Raw genomic sequence first — 22194 nt, 5'->3', positions numbered from 1 at the left:
ATTTTATATAATTTTCCCCTACCAACTCTCGAATATTGACAAAATTGAGTAATGAATCACTTAATGATTAAGGAAGGAGTTGTATAAAAATGTTTCCTTTCATTTATATCTAATTGTAATAAAAATCATTAATAAAAACAATAATTGTAATAAAATCATTAATAAAAAAATAATTGTAATAAAATCCAATATATTTATAAAAATATATTTTTTAAAAAAAGTTACAGTAATTTTTTAAAAATAATAAACTAATTATTAAACTGTTTATAATTTAAATTTAAAATATAAAAATTATTATTATTATTATTTGAATAATTTAAAATATTTATAAAACAATATTTATTTAAAATCTTTATTAACTATTATTAAACCCTAAGATAATAACAGTTCAAATATGAAAATTATTGAAAATAAAGTATTCTACAAAATCCAGTAGTATTTTTTTAATTAATCAGTAAAATTTAATCTATTAATAGACTAATCCAGTAATATTTAATTACACGTATTTGGTTATTTTAAACCTTAATCCAAGTTAATTACTCAGTTTGTTAGCGGAATTGAGAGACACTGAAGTTTCTTCTTCTTGCACGACACAGCCTCTGCCTTCAATGCGATCGTCAATCAAAAAACATCGTCCTCACTTTAAAACCCCAAACCCCTTGAATTCTCCCATTTTCCACGGCTAATTATCAAATATATATTTGATTTTGAGAATATGAACAGATATTTCCAGTGGAGGTGAGTACTGATTGCAGAGTAGCAATTCGCTTTTCTTCATTTAATGCAAATATACATGCCTTCCGTTTATAGCTACTATATATGTATTTTTCTATTCACTAGTCTAGTTTGGTGCTAGAAAACGTGAAATTCTCCTTAATTTTCGTTAAGAATGCATTGGTTCACTGCTGGAGAGCGTTTTCACCTAACGTTCTACGATACTTTGGTTAATTTGACTGGTTGATGCTTTGTTCTGTCCCTTTGTTTCATTTGTTAGCTCATTTTCCCCCTTCCCTTGGTCATTCGAATTTGTTAATTATATCAGCCAAGAGCCTGATTCCTTATTAATATCTCTTTGGAGTTTGACGTCTACTAGTTATTTTGTTTCTTATATAAATTGGTCTTTCCAAGGTTCTGGACCTAATTATATGTTTCTTCAGGATTTTGTTGTTCTGGGTTTTTCTTTTGTTTTATTTTTCCGAGTGTCTTTTTCTTTCTTTTTACAGCTGTAATGTTTAGAAGTAGCGAGAATTTTAATTTTTGGGAACTATTGTTTGCAGATTTTTAGAGTATTTGGGTCAACTTGGATTTCCTCAGTGATTAAGCTTTTAAGTCACTCAGCTAAATGTGAAATCTTTGAAGTTGTAGGCATAGTGGGTTTTAGTTTTGAATTTGGTTCTTTCGCGTTTGAGGCATTAGTTTATTAAACTGTTGTACTTGGACATTGAGAACTAAATTTTAGAGGGTTCTGTTTGGGGATTAGGACTTGAAGCTTTGCATTGGATACAATGGGGAGTAACGGGATTGGTAATCCAAGGAAAGATTTACAAGAGGAAAATGTTGTTAATAGCGGAGTGGTTAAGGAGTGTGAACAGACAAAAGAAGTAGACGAATCCATGACAATGGATTATAAGTTTTCTGATGAGCAATCTTCTTCAAGTTCTTATGAAATTGAAGAGAACCAGAAGCCAAGTTTAGAGCAGAAGGCATCAGTTATAGAGGTTTCCAGGATGGAAGAATTGAGTGCCTCATCTACACCCAGAAGAGGTTAGTATTTTCAGTCTCCTCACTCTCCTGATTTTCTTTACTCATCGATGTGACTTGTGAGTTGTACCTTGTCAGTTCTGCTAGGAAATTTGGGATTGATCATCGATCTTCAAATTCAAGATTAATCTTCAGGGTGCCTCTCTTCCATGATGTCATGGTTACATTACTCTAATGTCCCCATGGAACTTGCATTTTGTTATGTCTGATTTGACGACATAGGGTAACAACTAAAGGGTGGCAAATTTTACCTCCTGCTTGACTCTTTTGTGTTATGTATAAAAGTAAACAATATTAGCTGAATATCTTAATTAACAAGCATAGAAATCATAAGGAAGATGTTTATTTACTTTACGGATGTGTTGCAAGGAAAGTATTGCAAATTACCAAAAAATCCTTCTTTTGATATTTTTTTTCACTGAATAACTCTAAATTATGCAAACGACTATAAATATCATTATGCATTTTGATAAACCATTCCTTTTGTCGTGTAATATCTATATGCAATGCCCTATTTTCGGCTAAAATAAACAATGTTATTAACTTTAGTTAAATTTTGATAAATTTTATCGAGACAAACAGGGATGGAGTATTAAAAAAGGGTCACTGTGAGTGTGATTTTTCTGCAGTTCTGGGCTAGTTGATCCGAAACAGTAGAGATTCTTTTCTTTTTTTTCATGTTGTAAAGTTCAACAGTCTGATGTCAAATTATTTTCTCTTGAAGGCCTGGATTATTGTATCACTGCACCAGTTGGTGCTCATGAAAACCTGTTAATCGATGCCAATGAGATTAAAGTCGCTAGGTCAATGACAGAGAAGAAAACTTCAAGACTTGATCTAAAAATAGATAGACTCTCGGAGCGGAAGGTAGATAACTGAGTTACATTTATCTGGCTGTAGTTTACATTTTCCTTCCTGCTCATACATGAGTTGACATCATTTCAAAACAACTGGAAATCTGCGTATTTGGGATTTTGGTATAAATGTATGTTAGATGCTGTATCTGTTTTACTATTGTATTGCTTTGCTATGTTGTCAGAAGATAGTAGCTTGGTTAATTATGGCAGGGGATTTTCTCTCAAGAAAGCTTAAAACTATTGAGTATTTTATTACCATGTTAAACTTTACAATTTGGTTTGTTGATGAAGTGATCCTTCTTTCAGGTGATCGAGAGACTTACACGATGGGTTTGTCCCTTTTTCCTTGGCCTTTATGTTCTCTCTGTGGCTCGTGATACTTGTTCTTTTTTTTTTGTTCACAATTCTCATCATTTTTGGTGTTCATTCCGCAGAAAAATCTCATTGTTAACCTTATCAAGATCCAAAATGACGGGACAGTGGAAGTTGATCTAGCTAAAAATTCACCCGTAGCTTCGGAATTGTTAGAACTTTCTTCTTTTGAAGGGGCACCCTTTGATCTTGATGATACTTCATTCTTTGAAACTAGTAAATCTATACCGAGGTTGAATATTGCCATACTTGTGGTTGGAACAAGAGGAGATGTACAACCTTTTGTGGCTATGGCAAAGAGACTTCAGGTATGTTTAACATCATTTGTTGATTCATCTTATTGCACTGATTTCTTATGGTATCCCTTTATGTATTTCGTTGTTTTAGAATTGGATCTATGCTAATATGATTAGAAAGAATTAGCTTTCTTCACAACTAAATATGTCAAATGCACCTGTGAGTCATAGAGCATGAACTTGAATGGTGCTTATGAAACCCAATATTATTATGGCCTAATAACACCTACATGCAAAACCAGAACGATTGATCCATATCATAGTTTATCAGCAGACACCAGATCAGATTACATATCCTTATTTTAAGTAATACTAAGTCATATGATCAATTCGTTTTATTTGTTTATTTGTTTTAATTTGAAAATCTTTTACTTTCTATTTCAGGAGTTTGGTCATCATGTTAGGTTAGCGACTCATGCTAACTTCCGCAACTTTGTAAAGTTGGCAGACATAGACTTTTATCCTCTTGGAGGTGATCCTCGGGTTTTGGCTGGATGTAAGTTCCTAATGTGGAAAGTGGAAACTCTTACTATTTGTCATATTTATGTTGGTATCTTTGTTGGTAATGGCTTTTAAACATAAATCCCATCTTGTCAAACTAATATGGAACATTTTTCTGAAATACTGCTTGCCAGTGTTTGGCTAAATACTGAAACGAGGCTTTTTTAAATTTAATTAATTGGCTCAGGTTCAAATTCATGTAAACACAAAACTAATATGGAACATTTGCCTGAAATTGGCTCATCAAAACTTATTTGGCTAAGGATTAGAAATGAAAATAAATTCTCTCTTATATTCCAAGATGGAATGTCAAAATAAAGGTACTTTTGTATCATAACAACAATAATAATTTCATGCCCCTCCAAATCCCTCCATTCTGGAGGTTTTAATTAAAGAAGATGAAGGTTTGGAGGCTTTTGAGCAATACATGTGCACCTCCAGAACCTTGGTTTCAATTAAAGTACTTTTCAACTAGAGAATACCTAGCACTCTCCTCCCTTTGCTTCTCTATCTGCCCCTTCCCCCAAATCCTAGCAAGCATTCAAGAACTATGACATTGTTTTCTATATATTCATTCAAAGCAGGTACATCTTGTTGTTTACCTTGAGCTCATGGAAACCTAATTTCTCGAAACTCTCTTTGGTTTTGAGTCCTTGGCTTGATCTTAACATTTCTGAACATATTTCATTTTATGAAGTTGCTGTGATTATTGTAGTTTTTCTCTTTCTTTTCTTTTTCTATTCATTTTCATCTTTTATTTACTTTTCTTTAAGTTGTTTGTATAGTATTAATACATTTGAATGATTGTGTACGGTAGATATGGCCAGAAATAAAGGTCTGATCCCATCTGGACCTGGGGAAATATCGACACAGAGAAAGCAACTGAAGTCCATTATTGAATCTCTTCTTCCTGCATGCACAGAGCCTGATATAGAAACGGGCATGCCATTCAGAGCACAAGCAATCATTGCAAACCCACCAGCATATGGTGAATCCATATGATATTTTTTTTCAATACCAAACAATGTTAATTATCATATTCAAATTTTGATATCACCTTATTTCATAAGGTGCAAATGCTCATCTCTAAGGTATTATTGGCATGAAGTGTATGTACTTCTGAATGCAGGACATTCTCATGTTGCTGAGGCTCTTGGTGTACCCCTTCACATATTCTTCACCATGCCTTGGACGTGAGTTGGCTTTTCTTTTTTGATTTTTCTTCCATATCCCTTCTCTAAATATAATATAATGTAATATAATTGAATTCTATCATTTTTAAAGGAGATGGAGGGTACTTTCTTATATACATTGATTACTCTAAAACATGTAAAAATTAAGGGGAAACTTGTGAGGTTATTCTTCTCACTTCTGTTTTGAATAGGCAGGCCAACATATGAATTTCCTCATCCATTGGCTCGTGTACCTCAGAATGCTGGATACTGGGTAAGTCCTTGGTTTTGAGCTTACTTTTCTTTTCCTTTTCTCCTATGAACTAGCTGTTGGACAACTTGCAATGACGAATCTGTCCATTCGTACTTGTTGGATTCAGCTTTCCTATATAGTTGTGGACTTACTTATATGGTGGGGCATAAGGGGATATATTAATGACTTCAGAAAAAAGAAGTTGAAGCTTGCTCCTATCGCATACTTCAGTACATATAATGGTTCAATATCTCATTTGCCAACGGGCTACATGTGGAGTCCTCATCTTGTGCCTAAGCCAAAAGGTGGTGATGTTACATTACATGTGCTTTTTCAATGAATTTTCTCCTTAAATGATGGTACTTTCCAACGATAAGAAATCCTTGAATAAACAAAAGATATTTAGGAATTTCTTCTTTCTCTTTCCTAATATTAAACTTTTATATAGTTGTTTATCAACCTGTGTCTTTGGTTACTTAAAGTGATGGTTTCTTTTTTCTTCTACCTGTTCCCTACTCATATACTTCTTTCTATCATCAGTCGTTCTACAAGAATTACTTTCTCGGTGTAACTTTAACATTCTTTTACACAAGTCTCTCTCTCTCTTTCTTTCTCTCTCTTAAATGCTTTGTTTGATATGGTGGATGTAAATTTTATCTTTATTATGTTTATTCTATACCCATAAACTTTCTTTTCTCGTTGTAATGACAGTCATTCTAATATTATTTAAGGATATTCATTATGAAATAATTTGCAGATTGGGGTCCTTTAGTTGATGTTGTTGGTTACTGTTTTTTGAACTTGGGGTCAAAGTATCATCCTCGAGAAGATTTTGTGCAGTGGATTAAAAAAGGACCACAACCCATATATATCGGATTTGGAAGCATGGTATGATATCTCTCACTGGATGTTTGAAGTAACTTAGTTTTATGATCTATCTTTTCTTTTCCTTAAAAAAGAGTTATATATGTCGTGTTCGCCAAGGTAATTTCTAGGTGATTTGAGAAGGGAATGATTTATGATCAACTGAGTGAAACTTTACTAGGTTAGCGAAGCATTTTATCTTGAAAAATAGAGTGTGCATATGCACTTGCATCCTTCCTGATATTTTAAATGAAAGAAACTTTGGTGAGCTTTACATTCTGTTTGTTTGACTTTGACTAGTATGGGGGTTGAATTTAATATCTTAACTGCAAATTCTGAGAGCTGACGAATTATGTATCAAGTATGTAGGGTTGATTCAGTTTCTAATTTGCATATGCTATGAGGCTCACTTTGTTGATAGAAATCTTGAATTTCTTACATTAATACAATTGAAAGAGATCAGAGCTGAACTGAATTGGAAGACATGCCAAAAAAAATTTCTTGAGGTGGAAGTTAATGAGGATCATTTTACTGATATATGCTTTTGTACTTCTCCTGAAAAATAAATACTCAAATAATCTATTGTATTGCCTGTGAAGCCACTTGATGATTCCAAGAAAACAACAGATGTTATTTTGGAGGCATTAAAAGATACAGGACAAAGAGGAATAATTGACCGAGGTTGGGGAGATCTAGGGCACCGTAAGTAACTTTTGCATGCTGTTCGCTTATCCTTACCTTAATGTATTGAGAGCTCATTTCTGGTTGTAGAAGGTATTCTATTTTGTTGTGTTTTCACATTTATTTGTAGTATGTTGTTATTTTGGATTTGATATCATTGTTTACTTTGACAATGTAAGAGCAGTTGAATTTCGTCATTATCTTGAATCTCGGAATTGGAACTTGTTGTTCAAAATGCTCTTAACCGAATTTTAGTCATTATTGAGATACACTTGTTGGCAAATGGATGTTATGTCCTTATAAGTGCTTACCTGTGGAAGTTGTAATTGGCCTTGTACATTACGGGACCTGTACTAGTATTCAAAATGACAAGCAGATTTTTCTTATATTTTATTTGTCCTGTAGTTGCTGAAGTTACTGAGAATATTTTCCTCCTGGAAGACTGCCCTCATGATTGGTTGTTTCCTCAATGTTCAGCAGTGGTAAGCACTTAATTAGTCCAGCTCCATGTTTGCTTGGTTTGAAGGGATTCTTTGACATTTAACAACTGCAATATGATTTTCTTGGAATTGAAAAAACTACCAGATATCTGATGTTAAGATCACCTGAATGTAGCAAGTGTGTCCAGTGATGAAGAGTTCATAATCTTTTTGAAATTTTTTTCGTTTTTCTGTTAAAAATGGTTCCATAAATATGCAGGTGCATCATGGTGGTGCTGGAACTACAGCCACGGGACTTAAAGCCGGGGTAATTTAACCTTCTAATGGGTCTTATGTATTTGTAATCTGAATTTTGTTTAAATGCCAAATGTTGAATTATTAGTGCCCAACGACAATAGTGCCATTCTTCGGAGATCAGTTCTTTTGGGGTGATAGAGTACACCAGAGAGGGCTTGGACCTGCACCAATACCAATATCAGAGCTCAGTGTTGAGAAGCTTTCAAATGCTATCAGATTCATGCTCCAGACAGAGGTAACTAAAGTAGCTTTTGTTTGCTAAAGTTAATCTGATTCATCACATTAAGTTAATCTGATTTACACATTAGCAATCACTTATTGATTACGACATCCATGTAGAATCATCACCCGATATATGTAGTTGATGGATGCTGAGGTAATTATTCTATAACTTTTTGTTGCCAAAATTTTTTAATACTTTATGATATATGAGAGCAGTTATTTTCACCCTCAAAACTGTCTCCTTTAAAACCTTTATGCATACTCTTTTGGCAAGCATCTAATTCTAAATCGTTACTCTTAATACTGCTTTTGAAATATAGCCTTCCATTGAATGTCAAATGTGTTATAGCCATTGCTTAAATACTGCTTTCGTAAGAACATTTCAACTTCTGGAAACTATAATTGTCTTAACAACCGAGGAATATATTGAGCAGTCGCATGCTCCTCTGCTGTAAAGAGACTCATAGATGAAAGTTGTCCGATTTGGATTAGAATGCTGTAATTTTCTTTCTTTATCTCTGTTTTTTTTGGGTAATTTTTCATTTTGAATTGATGCATACTTCATTGTTTCCTGAAAAAATATGTGAAAGTTGAAAAGCTAAGGGAAAGTAAAATGCTTCATGGCATATTGAATTTGCCTTTCCCAATTCGGTAAAGGCTAGTTTGGATCTGGAGGAATACCTAAGGAGCCGAGGGTGCTTAAAAGTGCCGTTTTTATTTATGGAGGAAAATAATAAAACAAAAGAGTTTAGAAATGACTTTCTATTCTATCCATTTTCGTGGTGATTTAAATTTGCTTACTCCAAGAGTGCCGTCTTTGCGCTGCTGTTAAAAAGCTTTACATGTTCAGCATCATTCTTCCAGCTAACAAGTTTATGATCGTCATCGTAGTCCATTTCCACTGGACATTTTTCTGATATGTGGAGTCCTACCTTCCATATGCTAATGATAATTAGACTCGCGTTGGAGCTTTTCAAAGGAACCTGGTTTCTTGCAGGTGAAATCCCATGCGATGGAGTTGGCAAAATTGATAGAAAACGAGGATGGTGTTGCTGCTGCAGTCGATGCATTTCACCGGCATTTGCCTCCGGAGCTACCGTTGCCTACTGCACCGTCGGAGGGAAATGATCATCCAAACCCTTTACAGAGTCTCTTTCTACAAATTGGAAAACTGTGCTGCATTCCTTGCGGATTGTGGAATTCATAGATTATATAGACATCAATTTTTTCAAGTATTTGTTCATTACATTCACGGCTTTGAGAGAAGTTGAGAGTAGGAAATTGCATGAGTTTTAGATTTCCCCCATAGTGTGAAATGGCATTAGTCTTTCTGCTGTCATCATTTGTAAAGCTTGCTTTGATAGCAATAACCATTACCCTTCCAGTAGCTGTTCAGTTCTCTTTCTTTTTGGTCATCAATTGCCCGTGTTCTTGTTTCCTTTCAGTTGATTCCTTTCAGCAATTGTGATCTTGTAAATGGAAAGAGTGAAATACATATAGATAAATATTTAAAATTCAAACGTATAGTTGAAAAGTTTTAAAATATGGGTTTATTAAATCCAAATTTATATCAAGAATTTCAAACTCACTATTAAATAGTAATCTAACAAATTTATGAATTTGGAAAATATTTGCTACATTTTAAAATATAGTGTTACATATATTATACCTGAAATCAAAATCTAAAATCTAAAATCTAAAATTTGAACCATGATGTTGTGAATGGAGTGTTTATAACAAGTTACTATAGTGTTCAATTTAAATTACTCCATTAATAAATTAAATTTCAGTAGTTATAAAAAATCAAAATTTGAAATCCAAGTTGTCAAGCATAATTTTATGGAATTTCAATGTTGATTTAATTTTCATCAACCGCTAATATCATTATTAGCTATTGATGTGGTGCAATTGGATGATTTTAATTGTATGGTATACCCTACATAAATAATAGTAACATGTACTCAAGGAAAATAATTACGTAGTAAAGTTATATTTTTGTTAGAATTATTTAATTCAGAAAAAAAAAATTGTTTAGCATGCCTCGACAATTCTGTTATTTAAGATAATAAATTTTAGGATAAATTACAACAATCGTCACTAAACTTTATTTTCTCTCCTATTTCACTCACTGTACTTTAAATCGGTTCAATTTCTTCACTGAATTTAACATAGTTAGCATTTTCGACCACTCAGTCATTTTCTCACTAAAGATGCCATAAATGAGCTATTAGATAGATGCAAAACAATGTCTTTTTGGTGAATTTTTTTTTCTAAAACGACGTCGTTCTAATGCCGTTAAATATTAAAGGTTGAGTGACCAAAAATACTAATTGTATTAAATTCAGTGAGGAAATTAAACGAATTTAAAGTACAGTTAATGAAATAGGAGAGAGTAAAATTTAGTGATGATCGGTGTAATTTAATCTAAATTTTATAATCTTTTAAACTAAAATTTATATATTTTTATAATTTAATAATATTCCATATAAATTTAATATGTTTGTATATTTGCATCACATTTCATATTATTATTTTTATCTCGTTTCATGATTTATATTTATAAATTTATATTATAATAGACTTAATATATTAATTTGGTTAAGATAATATTATTTTTTAAAAATTATCTTAACTTCTAGTAACAATATTTTCTAGTTTTATGAAACGATATTTTAAAAATATTATCATGTAATTTTATTATTGTTAATTAATAATAAATATTGATCAATTGACTTGATATTTTAAAAAAATCCGTAAAAAATTTACATTAATAATACACATAAAATATGAACAAATTAAATCATTCGTGTGAACAAACAATTTTGTTGTGTTATTAACTCTATCAAATATATATATATATATATGTGTGAAATAAATTATTTTTTTAATTTTTTTTGTTAAGCTAATGTAATTACAAAGTAATATTTGTTCTAAATATTTTCAATCATCTGATAATGAACGTTTAATTAATCTGTAGCAGTCGTTGGTGTTTGAATTCATAATCTCTAAAAATAACAATAATTTCTTTAACCACTTAGATAAATTAATTCGTGCTATTTTAATTAGTTGAGATCATGCTAATGTGATGAGAGGATGTACCGTATAATTTATTTTTTGCTAATGGATTTGGATTCACTGTAGCGACACGTCACATAATGTAAATTTAATTTTAGATCCGATACAACATTCTTCATCAGAAGGCCTGTAGGTCACCTCAAATATAGTCGAGATTCCAATCCTGTAGGTCACCTCAAATATAGTCGAGATTCCAAAGTTAAACAATCTAATACAGCCAGGTAGGGGCATGCATTAAATACTTAAAGAGTTCAAGTGTATCTTATTATTTAAAGAAAAAATTGAAATTTAATATAATATATTAAAAAATAAAAAACTACTCCTCATTATTTAAAAAAAATTAAAATTATACTCTTATTATTAAATTTTTAGATTCGTCGTTGCAGTAACATCCACTTGCTATAATTATGATTCCACGTATAATACCAGAAAAGTAACCACACACAACACATGGATTTCCTCGATTTCGTATTCTTCTCTTTTACCAAACCATACAGATATTTTTCCCTTCCGGATTAAAAATCTACACCCAAACAGCAGATAAGCTAAGCTTTTGACATTTTCTGGAATTGGAAATCGGATTCTTCAAATTACGGGAAAATGTCGATCTCACTTTCCGCATCAGCAACTGTTCATGCACTGAATCGACGAAGCTCAACTGGTTTCTCCGTCTCCCCTTATTATTGTTCTTTCAACCTATCTTTTTCGTCTTCTCTTCGATTTCAACCCATTCGATTCGTTAATGGATCAGTTTCCTCTCGCTATCGTCCTCTGCAAGTAAGAGCGCGTTTATACCTTCTCGCTTTACTACTGTTGCTATCACTTTCTTTTTTGTCTTCTCAATTTCATCACATAAATTGAGTGCGAACATCATTTTTTTTGTTTAAACTCAATTAGTTCATCTTATTCAAGTCAAGGCTAAATCAACTTAGTGAAATTTTATTGCTATTTTTTATGTTTATCTTAAGTTGTAGGTTAAGTAGAATATGTTTTGTAGAATGATAATTTTGACAGGTTTGACAAATGATTTCTATAGGTTCAAGCAAAGAAGGAAACATTTAAATCCTTTGATGATTTGTTGGCGAATTCCAAGAAGCCTGTATTGGTTGACTTCTATGCAACCTGGTAACTCCCCCCCCCCCCCTTAAAAAAAGAATTCAATTGAATGCGAAACCTAATTCATAAACGTATGTAAGTTTAGACGAAAAAGTAGATTTTCTGTTGAAGGCTTGAAATTCTATGAAAGAATGTCTGGTTTTGTAGGTGTGGACCTTGTCAATTCATGGTTCCGGTCCTTGAGGAAGTTAGTGCCACTCTGAATGATAAGATTCGATTTGTGAAAATCGACACCGAGAAGTACCCAAGTATTGCTGATAAATATGAGATACAAGGATTGCCTACTTTCATCCTATTTAAAGATGGGAAGCCTTTTGATCGTTTTGTAAGATGGTTTAGTACACTTATACTCGCTTGAACATTTCTTTCTTAGAAGTTAAGCCAGTTTTTATGAGGTGAAAATGCCAAAGATTGTTTGAGGAGTGCTGCTATGTAGGCCTAATTGTGCAATCTGAAAATGGTCTAACTCCTAACAGCAGGGGATGTAATGAAATAAAATTGAAAAGGCCATTTTTTTATGTGAGTGATCAGAGTCAGACAAACTTCCGGGAAGAAAAACATATCATTTCCTTTTACGAGACACTTGTAGAAAACCTTTTCTGGTTCATCTTTTAATGCCTTGGGATGCTTGTGCTATGCAGTTATTGTGAAATTGTGAATGATTCAGGTTTATACATATGGTTCTTACTGCCCCCCTCCTGGTTTATTTACAACTGTAACTTTTCTTTTCTTTAAGTTTAAGCAATAGAGATGACATTTTATTGCTTGGGATGGGAGGTTCATTTTGTGTAATCTTTGCAGTTAATCTCACTAATAGGCTGCACCAATCATGAATTTCAATTTTCTCTTCCAATTAATTTGTGTTGTTTCTAAATCCTTATGCAACCCATCTGGTTTCTAATCCAACTATTTTTGACTTGTTTGAGTTATGATGATCAGGAGGGTGCCTTGGGTTCTGATCAGCTCATTCAACGCATTGAAACTTCGTTCAGTGTAAAGCAATAGCACCGATGAGCTTTGGATAAGAGATTTGTTCCCCTTCACTTGGGTGTATGCAGACTGGGAGACCCTCATTTGAATCACTTCCTCATCCGAGCCAGCCCCTTGTTCTAATGTTTATTTCTGCCGCTCAGGATTTCAACGTTTGATGTTAAAGATACCGGATTGGAGTATTGTAACTGGTGATGAACTCTCAATTTAATCAACATACCTTTTCTTTTAAATTTGTCATATAGATGATTGTGTTTGTATGGTATTTGAATAAATTATAGTTTGATCAATAATCGGTTGGCTATAAATTCCATAGTTGAAGAAGTACAATACTATGATGATATTGGGGCATCCCTACCAATTCCATAGTTGGTGACCAGCCGCAGCTTGGTTGACGAACGGTTGTTAACTACTATAGTTGGGTTCGTAGCAAGTCCATAAAGCTAGATGATCCTTTAGGCCTGTTCCTTTTGCCATAGATTCTAGGAAACAGGGCCGGTCCAATGAATTTTAATGCCCTGGACAAGAAATATTTTTTATGCCCCTATACTTGTACCGTATTTCTTGTTCTTGTTTTTCGTTTTCTATTTTGGACAACCGATGGTTGTTTTTGAGGTAACATATTTAAAAGTAATCAATAAAACAAATATAATAGCAAGTAAATAATAAAACAGATATATTAGCAAGGAAAGATACAACCTGACCGGTGACTGAAGTTTATGTTGTTGACTTGTTCTTTCTTACTTATTATTTCTCACAATCAATTGATCTGGAAAATTAATGATGAAATCAAAATAATCAGAAGTAATCACTCTAAAATATATCTTGAACGAAAATATTTAGCTACAGTTTTTTTTCCATCAAACTAAGTTTGTCACTACACAATCAAAATTCAAACAATCAAACTATAAAAACTAGATTTGTTAAACAAAGTGAACTAAACTCATAAAGTTTTGATTCGAGATGAAATGAGAACTTAATACATTTTATGCCTAAGTTTTACGATTTTTCTACAACTAAAACTACATTGCAGAAAACTCATTTCTATTTTACTTTATGCAAATAGAAATCAAAAGACATTGATGTAAATAAAGAAAACAAAAAAGGCATGCTTTCGAATATTCTAAAAGAAAAACCCATCACCCAAATAATCCAGATTGGTGTAATCTCAATACTTTTCACCCATCACCCAAATAATCCAGATTGGTGTAATCTCAATACTTTTCACCCAAAGAAAAAGAATGCAACTTTTTTTCAGGCTAGTAACATCATCCAAAGGATACCCATTAACTCATTTTGTCCAAAAACTCTAACGAAAACCCAACGGTTATGTTTTTTTTTTAAAATCAATCAGAATCAAATAAGGCAACATCGGCGAAACACCTTAACAGTAAATAATCATCCAAAAACAAGTTACAACTTCAAAAAGAAGAAATGAAACACGTATCTAATTTTTTTTACCTCAGTGTAGACTCCAGCAAATCCACTCAAAAGAGCCATCACCTGCAAAACAGCTTCACTTTTGTAATGGTCCAACCTGATACCCCGGCCCTACATGCTGCCCTGGGCTGTCGCTCATCTTGCACATGTATTGGGCCGGCCTTGTAGGAAATATATTGTGTTGACATCTACAAAACAACTCGATGTATATTTTCTTTTTGTTGATTGAACAGTGCTCAACTATGATGCTGCCAAAGATTATGGTGTGGCAGAGGCGACAACAGTTTAAGTTCATCGCTTGCAACGCAAGTAATGCTAAGTTCTTTGACAGTAGCTGGAATAGCACGGTCGTGCTGGTGGAGTCCAGCCAACATCATTTTTAAGGCCTTAATTAATTGTTTTTAGAAAAAAAAAATATGAATTATTTATTTTTAAAATCTTACAATTATTTATTTAAAATTCAAAATATTTAAATATTTAAAATAAATAAATACTTCCATGTGGGCTTTCTTAAATAGATATAGAAGAAATAAAATTAGTAACTGTCATGTGGGCTTTCTTAAATATCTGTCTCAACTCTTTCATTTCCTTACCTTCTCTTCGATGCCCAATAGGTTCTGAATGGGCTCAAATACCCAATGAATCATTAAATCATCACTACATCTATATGGTTCATACAAAATTTCAGTGGTTTTTACACAACTCTATCTTGTCACAATACAATAGTTTTAGACTACACGATTGGAGAATTCATATTTCATAATAAATAATCAGTTTGGTTAATATCATGATATATTAACTTTTTTTAGTAAAGTTAGTAAGTAATTTGAATCTGTATGTTAAGATAAAGTAAATTAAATTAAAATAAAAGAATTGTTTTTCTAATTAATTAATATAATACTTTATTCAAACTAATTTATTAAAAAATTAAATATTAATAATTTAATTTTTTTTTTATATTTCACTCTTATTATTTATGAAGAAGAGTCTAAAATTTTCAAAATCGACTCGAAAACTTTCAATTATGAACTGAAGCTCGTAAAAATTCAAAATGATTTTTTTAAAACTTAACTCGGAGCCTCAAACTTAAACTCAAATTTAAATCTTAAATACATGAAAATCTTATTCTTCATTGTTAAAAAAATCAAAACATAAAATGTTAATATTATTAATATTTCATTTTTAAAAAAAATAAAATCTTAATATATTATATTTTTGAGTTGTTTATAAATTTTTTAGTCGAATATTAAATAATTCGTTTTAACTCGTTAAAAATTTTAATCAAACTTGAGCTCAAGTAGAATCTATTCAAGATAAATATTTATCAAATTTTAACCGAATCAATCTCAGATAACTTGGGTTTATCTTGTCTGATTTTGAAATAAATTTATAAACCCAATTTTCCTCCCCCGACCGAATTCTATTTTTAATTGAAAAAAGTAATGTAATTAATCATTAAAACCTCACATCACCTTCAGACACTTTCTTTTGGGAGACAGCTTTGTGAAAGCGAGAGATAAATGACAAATCACACCGGTCACAGGCGGTTCAAAACCAAAAAATGAAACATCATGGCCCAGTCTCATGACACGTGTTCCCGCATGAACCACCCGATCTGCTTATATCTTATCTTGAGGTTTCTTTGATGGAGTATTTAATTGGGCGATCGCATCACCGTTTTTCTAAATTTTATTTCTGGTTAATGAAAATATCAATATTTTATTAGTAATTTCCGCCACCGACAGTTATTATTAACTCAAAGTCACACTAGATATGGGACCCAGCATCCTTCGTGTCAGGTCACGTGGTCTTTTTCTATACTATGCTTTATACAAAATTACTTGCTAAATGCCACGCGTAATACGAACTCATCTACGTGACGAATGCTTTATTCTCGACTGCTTGACGTGGAAATTTCTATAATTATATTATTATTATTGGAGATAATATTAAAATAAAAGTAATATGTGATTGAAGCCTTGAAATGCAACTTCGAATAGATGGTAGGTTGATGATTAGATGGCAGTGTTGAAGAAATAAAAACATAGCACGTGTACTTATTTAGTTATTATTTTCCCCCCCGAAGAAGGCAATTATGTATAATCAACTTTCCGTTAGACCAATAAAAAAACAGCCGACAAAAGAATGGAGCATCCAAAGCCGAAGTTTTAATTAATTGCCCACATGCTTCTTCCTATTGGCGGCCTACATGGTCTTTACTTTTTTACTACCACGTAGCTGCCAATTTCAGTTCTACTTCTTGTCGGCTGCCAAACTCAATTCTAAACTAAAATTATTTACAAATATTAGATTGCAGTCCGAACCCGAAAACAAACCAAATTTCCCAAAGAGAAAATCGCCTCAGTGACCAAAAAAAAGTTATAATATACGATTTTAACCAACTTTTTTTGGATTTGCCAAAATGACCAACAAAATCGCAACGCGAAATAAAAATCGCAACGCGATCCCCAGAATCGAAAATCAGTTTCTAAAATCGCAACGCGATTCTTGAAAATCGCAATGCGATAGTCAAATTCGCATTGCGATTTTCCAAAATCGCAACGCGAATATGAAAATCGCAACGCGAACACATAAATCGCAACGTGTATCCGTAAATCGCAACGCGTATGGGTAAATCGCAACGCGTTTCCGTATATCGCAACGCGTATCCGTAAATCGCAACGATAATCCGTAAATCGCAACGAGAATCTGTAAATCGCAACGATAATCCGTAAATCGCAACGAGAATCTGTAAATCACAACACTGAAATTTTGGGTATATAACACTGAAATCATAAACTAAATCCCTAAATCGCAACTCATTCCATCTCCATCTATCACTCTCTCCGGCGACATCCGTTCCTATATCCAACGACATCCTTCCCAATCCGGCAACAGGTTTTAGTTTCGCAGCTCGTCTGTTTAGTAAATTAATTTACAACCATGAAATCATCTAATGTTGATCATGTTTGGATAGATTTGTGTTTTGGAGGGTCATGGGATAATGTTCATGGTGTTTTACAATATATGCCTTTACCCATGAATCTTCAACTAAAATTGTCTTTACAAAAGTTAACTTATGAAACTCTAATGCTACGTGTTTCAAATAAATTGAATTTAGAGCCCCTAAGTGGATTTAGGCTATCTTATCAGAGAAATGGTAAAGTTTATTTGTTAACCGACAATGAAGATGTTGAACGATTCATTGCTTACATTAGGGTTTCACAAGATGATGTTACATTGTATGTTGTTGAACCTAGAAGTAGTATTGTTGGGTCAGTAGCGGGTAGTAATCAACTAAGTTTTTCTCAAAACCCACAACCTTTCTCTAATCCAAATCCCAATCAACTTTCAGCACCAAATTCCGGTTTTCGTATTGACCAGTTAGACGATGATGAGCCAACAGAAAAAATTGTGAGTACTAGTCAGTATTCGAAATTTGGTCTTGGTCAATATCCGGACTTTGATATTGGTCAATACACGGATTTTGATGATGTTTCAGAAGAAGAAACAGACCATGCGTGTAATGATATTGATATTGGTCAATACCCGAATTTTGATGATGAAACAGCCGTTGCCGAAGAATGTAATGTTGATGAAAATGAGGAGGAAGTTACGACTGTGAATGAACATGTTGAACATCCATTCTGTAATTCATATAATCCTGAAGAAGAAAAGAAGAAGAAAAAGTCCCCGAAGAAAAGAAAATGCCACGGGCGTATAACTGGAATATGCCAGAATTACTTCAGATACCGGAAGAAGAGTTGATAAAGAAAGCAGTTGATTGTTACACAAAAGTTATTCGTATCAAGAAAGATGATTGTTTTGATACAAAGGAAGACTTGAAGATAGCTTTATATACGAAATGTGTGGAAGATGGCTATCAACTAAAAGTTAACAAATCAAGCAAAGATCGTTTCGAAACAAGGTGTATGATTGACAAAAACTGTACGTGGCGTATGATTGCAAAGAGAATAAAAGATTGCAAAATGTTTCAAGTTAGGACTTTTATTGATAAACATACATGTTCAAGAACCCAAGTTTTTCCTCACCATAGACAGGCAAACAAAAAGGTGTTGGGTGGTTTTCTGGCTGAGTTAATGTTTTTGAATGACAGGGTATATCGGGGACATGAAATTATGACTGACATGAATGCTCGGTTCAAGATTAGTATATCATATTCTCAAGCTTGGAGAGCCAAATGTTATGCCTTGGAATTGTTGAGGGGGTCGCCAGAAGCATCGTTTGCCCAACTGCTGGCTTATTGTCACAATTTAAAGCTGAAAAATCCTGGGTCGGTAACTCATATCAAAACAGATAGAGATGGACGCTTTGAGTTGCTGTTTATCGCCATTGGTGCTACGGTTAGTAAATCAATATAATTTTGTTGACTCATTTTTGTTAGTTACATGCATTTCACATTTAAATGATTATATTTCTTGTATATATTATTTTGTAGATTCGTTCGTTTATTACTTGCATGCGCCCAGTTATTATAGTTGACGGAGCACATTTGAAAGGTCGATACCTTGGAGTAAACTTATTAGCAGTAGCCATGGATGCTAACAATGGGATATTGCCAATAGCTTACGGGGTTGGCAAATCTGAAACATCTGATTCATGGACATGGTTTATGGGGCATCTTAGGGATTGCATAGGTCCTATTAGCAATCTGACAATCATATCCGATAGGGCAAACTCAATTGACAACGCTGTTAGAAGGTGTTTCCCAGATGCTTTTCATGGACTTTGTGGTGTTCATTTGTATAGAAATCTAAAATCAAGGTCTGCTGGTATAAAAAAGCACAAATGGACATACTGGAAGGCTGTAAAAGCTTATCGGGAAGTGGATTTCAATAAGCATATAAATTGTTTAAGACGTGTTTTGCCTCAGTGTGCTCAAACACTAGAAGATGTCGGGTTTGAAAGATGGTCAAGAGTACATCAACTTGGAGCAAGATATGGTTTCATGACGTCTAATAGTGCAGAATCAATCAACGCTCTAAGTCGTCATTCCCGGAAATTACCCATTACTATGTTAATGGAGTTTTTTCGAGCCTCTATTCAACAGTGGTACTACAAGAAAAGAAACCATGCAGGTATTATTTCTTTGAATTCGTAACTTATCATATTTATATATTTTACTAAGTATTGTTTATTTAAATTTACAGGAACATTGGAACATCGTGTTACACCATGGACTGAAAAAAGATAACGAAACGTGTTGTGAAGTCAACGTCATGGAGAGTTGAACCATGTTCAAACACTTTGTTTCAAGTACTGGATAATAACTTAAATGGGCTAGTCGATCTAAATGCAAAGACGTGTAGTTGTATGAAATGGCAAACATATGGTTATCCGTGTGGCCATGTTATAAAAGTTGCTCTTCATTTAAACCAAGATGATTCAAGCGCATACGCTATGGATTGCTACACTACAGAAGTTTATCGACAGACTTATGCCGAGATTGTCTACCCTATTCCACATCCTTCTGAGTGGGACATACCAGATGACTTACAAACAGTTTTGCCACCAGCCATGGATAGAAGGCTACCTGGCCGACCAAAAAGTCACGATCGTATACCGTCTAAGGGTGAAGAGAAGAAGAGATCGACATGTAGTCGGTGCAAGGAAAGTGGTCATACAAGGTTGACATGTGGATCACCAGTGCCATCAAAATCATCTTTTCCTCTACCAAAATATGGATCCTCATCAAAATCCAAAGCTCATATGGTGTCAAGCAAAAGGCAATCATCTTTAAAATCCCAATCACAATTGGCTTCACCTTTTGGGACTGTTAACTTAGGTGATTTTTAAATGCAAACGTTGTATTATGTGGATTTTATGTGTGAACTTTTAACATTTTCAGTTGAATTAATGACTCAGGCCAACCATTTTGACTTAACCAACTCTTGTTATTCAGTTGTTATCACTATTAGGCATGCATTTGACTATCGCAACACGGAAATTACAATCGCAACGCGAAATGAAAATCCCAACATGAAAATCGCAATGCGGAAATGAAAATCGCAACGAGAGAATCGCAATGCGAAATGAAAATCGCAATGCGAAATGAAAATCGCAACGTGATAATCGCAATGCGAAATGAAAATCGCAATGCGGAAATGAAAATCGCAACGAGAGAATCGCAATGCGAAATGAAAATCGCAATGCGAAATGAAAATCGCAACGTGAGAATCGCAATGCGAAATGAAAATCGCAATGCGAAATGAAAATCGCAACGAGAGAATCGCAATGCGAAATGAAAATCGCAATGCGAAATGAAAATCGCAACGAGAGAATCGCAATGCGAAATTATAAACGCATTGCGATTCTCTCGTTGCGATTTTCATTTCCGCATTGCGATTTTCATTTCGCATTGCGATTCTCTCGTTGCGATTTTCATTTCGCATTGCGATAGTCATTTTTGCCTTCAACATAATACAGATTGAAATCAACAAAATCAACCATTACATTTCAATCAATTAAACAAGCACAAATAAGAATTATGTTCGCATCAATTGCACAAATCAACTTTTACAAATCATCTTTTACAAATCAATTAAACAATCAAAAAATAAGCAATAATTCTTATTTCCGATCATCTACTATTGAATCAACTTTTACAAATCAATTAAACAATCAAAAAACAATCAATTAAACTATTGAATCAACTTTTGCAGCTCGACATCATTTTCACGCAGTTCACTTCTGAGATTAACCTGCAGAAACCAAACATTTGTTCAAACAACACTTTCTACACATCTAAAACCTACAAACAGCAAATTATTGAATTCTAGGTACTTAATCAAACATTTTCAAACCAAAAGTATATAAACTTACCAATTGTTTATGGACATTTTTATAACGCGGATGCAGGTAGGCAGCGTCTCGTATATATCGATTTAGCCATATAATGCCGAAACCACAAGCCTACTGCAGCTTTATCTCTATCGGTGGGAGGTAGATACTTGATGCTTCCCGTCGTCAAACGCTCCAACGCCAAGCATACGAGAGGACCACAATCTCCTCTGGCTCCGCTCGTTTGTTGTGGCGCGGTCTCGTCTCTAATAACTGTAATATTGAGCTTCTTTGGCTTCTTGTTTCCAGAACGAGTCCAATAATTGATCGCATCCAAGAATTTAGCCAAATGAGAGCTCCATCCCTTAATAACATCTCTTAAATCAGCCAATGATATGTAATTTATCATGCTGTCATACACTATTGTCTTAAGGGATGGGAGCTGAAGCTCGACGAGAATCCAATGTTTACGTTCCAAAACAGGGATAAACACCTGCAATCATAAGTAATAATTCATTCATTTGCGCACTTATTTCATAAAACCTTTAAACTCAATCTAAAATAAATACTAACCTTATCGACCTCCCACCATGCAGGATAAAGTTTAGCTTGTCCATTGCCCAAATCAAATGATTCATCTCGTGCATTCTTCAAGTGAACGGCGTGAAAAGACGTCGGCATAATTGTATATCGTATATTTTTATTTTTCTTAAGTTTTCTTATTATTAGAAGACGTGTCACCCACGCATCGATATGCTGTTTTACAAAAAAGACATATATTAGTGACTTACATAAATTTAAAAAAAAATTAATCAAATTGAAATATAAGAAAAATATAAGACTTACCCCCCCATCGAAATAGCCATTGTCTTCGACCCCTAATAATACGCCCCACCAAGACCGATCAAGCAACAAATAGATATCATCGGTGAGCTTGCATATGTCAGTGAAACACCCCTGGCTCTGCTCATGTAGATAAAAATCAACAGCGGTCTTAGCCCAAAGGGTATTATCCAGAATTGTGTCCGGTAGTTGTTCCCTCTCCTCTTCAGATAC

The 22194-nt window shown here is 33.5% G+C and overlaps 2 protein-coding genes across 4 annotated transcripts; both read left to right on the top strand.

Moving 5' to 3' along the window:
* Positions 1 to 550: 550 nt before the first annotated feature.
* LOC120199071 (sterol 3-beta-glucosyltransferase UGT80B1) lies at positions 551 to 9160 on the top strand. 3 transcript variants are annotated; one of them, XM_039200277.1, is made up of 17 exons: positions 551 to 738; positions 1278 to 1558; positions 1637 to 1764; positions 2486 to 2628; positions 2925 to 2948; positions 3053 to 3298; positions 3671 to 3782; positions 4605 to 4775; positions 4917 to 4980; positions 5176 to 5233; positions 5340 to 5517; positions 5970 to 6100; positions 6676 to 6778; positions 7163 to 7239; positions 7457 to 7504; positions 7580 to 7729; positions 8714 to 9160. In XM_039200277.1, exons 2-17 carry the CDS (start codon positions 1506 to 1508, stop codon positions 8921 to 8923), a joined length of 1896 nt encoding a protein of 631 aa, XP_039056208.1. In that variant the 5' UTR covers positions 551 to 738; positions 1278 to 1505; the 3' UTR covers positions 8924 to 9160. The 3 variants fall into 3 exon arrangements, with proteins under 3 accessions (XP_039056208.1, XP_039056207.1, XP_039056209.1); XM_039200276.1 differs by having other exon boundaries at positions 1278 to 1764; XM_039200278.1 differs by lacking the exons at positions 551 to 738; positions 1278 to 1558; positions 1637 to 1764; positions 2486 to 2628; positions 2925 to 2948 and adding an exon at positions 2959 to 2991.
* A 2133-nt stretch (positions 9161 to 11293) lies between these two features.
* On the top strand, positions 11294 to 13159 carry LOC120199037 (thioredoxin Y1, chloroplastic-like). The gene is made up of 4 exons (XM_039200249.1): positions 11294 to 11568; positions 11828 to 11916; positions 12055 to 12232; positions 12847 to 13159. Exons 1-4 carry the CDS (start codon positions 11392 to 11394, stop codon positions 12910 to 12912), a joined length of 510 nt encoding a protein of 169 aa, XP_039056180.1. The 5' UTR covers positions 11294 to 11391; the 3' UTR covers positions 12913 to 13159.
* Positions 13160 to 22194: the final 9035 nt, after the last annotated feature.

The sequence above is a fragment of the Hibiscus syriacus genome, unplaced genomic scaffold (genome assembly GCF_006381635.1).
Source record: "Hibiscus syriacus cultivar Baekdansim isolate YM2019G1 unplaced genomic scaffold, ASM638163v2 tig00005294_pilon, whole genome shotgun sequence".
NCBI classification, from domain to species: Eukaryota; Viridiplantae; Streptophyta; class Magnoliopsida; order Malvales; family Malvaceae; genus Hibiscus; species Hibiscus syriacus.
Note: the sequence above shows the minus strand (reverse complement) of the source record. Positions and strands in the feature narration are given on the sequence as shown.

What these genes read in the sequence shown, in the direction of transcription:
- LOC120199037 (XM_039200249.1), top strand. Translation starts at nt 11,392, where the DNA reads ATGTCGATCTCACTTTCCGCATCAGCAACTGTTCATGCACTGAATCGA. An exon ending in CTCGCTATCGTCCTCTGCAA is followed by an intron (nt 11,569 to 11,827) that starts GTAAGAGCGCGT and finishes TGATTTCTATAG; the next exon opens with GTTCAAGCAAAGAAGGAAAC. An exon ending in GGAAGCCTTTTGATCGTTTT is followed by an intron (nt 12,233 to 12,846) that starts GTAAGATGGTTT and finishes TATGATGATCAG; the next exon opens with GAGGGTGCCTTGGGTTCTGA.
- LOC120199071 (XM_039200276.1), top strand. Translation starts at nt 1,506, where the DNA reads ATGGGGAGTAACGGGATTGGTAATCCAAGGAAAGATTTACAAGAGGAA. An exon ending in CTCATCTACACCCAGAAGAG is followed by an intron (nt 1,765 to 2,485) that starts GTTAGTATTTTC and finishes TTTCTCTTGAAG; the next exon opens with GCCTGGATTATTGTATCACT. An exon ending in ATATCGGATTTGGAAGCATG is followed by an intron (nt 6,101 to 6,675) that starts GTATGATATCTC and finishes TTGCCTGTGAAG; the next exon opens with CCACTTGATGATTCCAAGAA.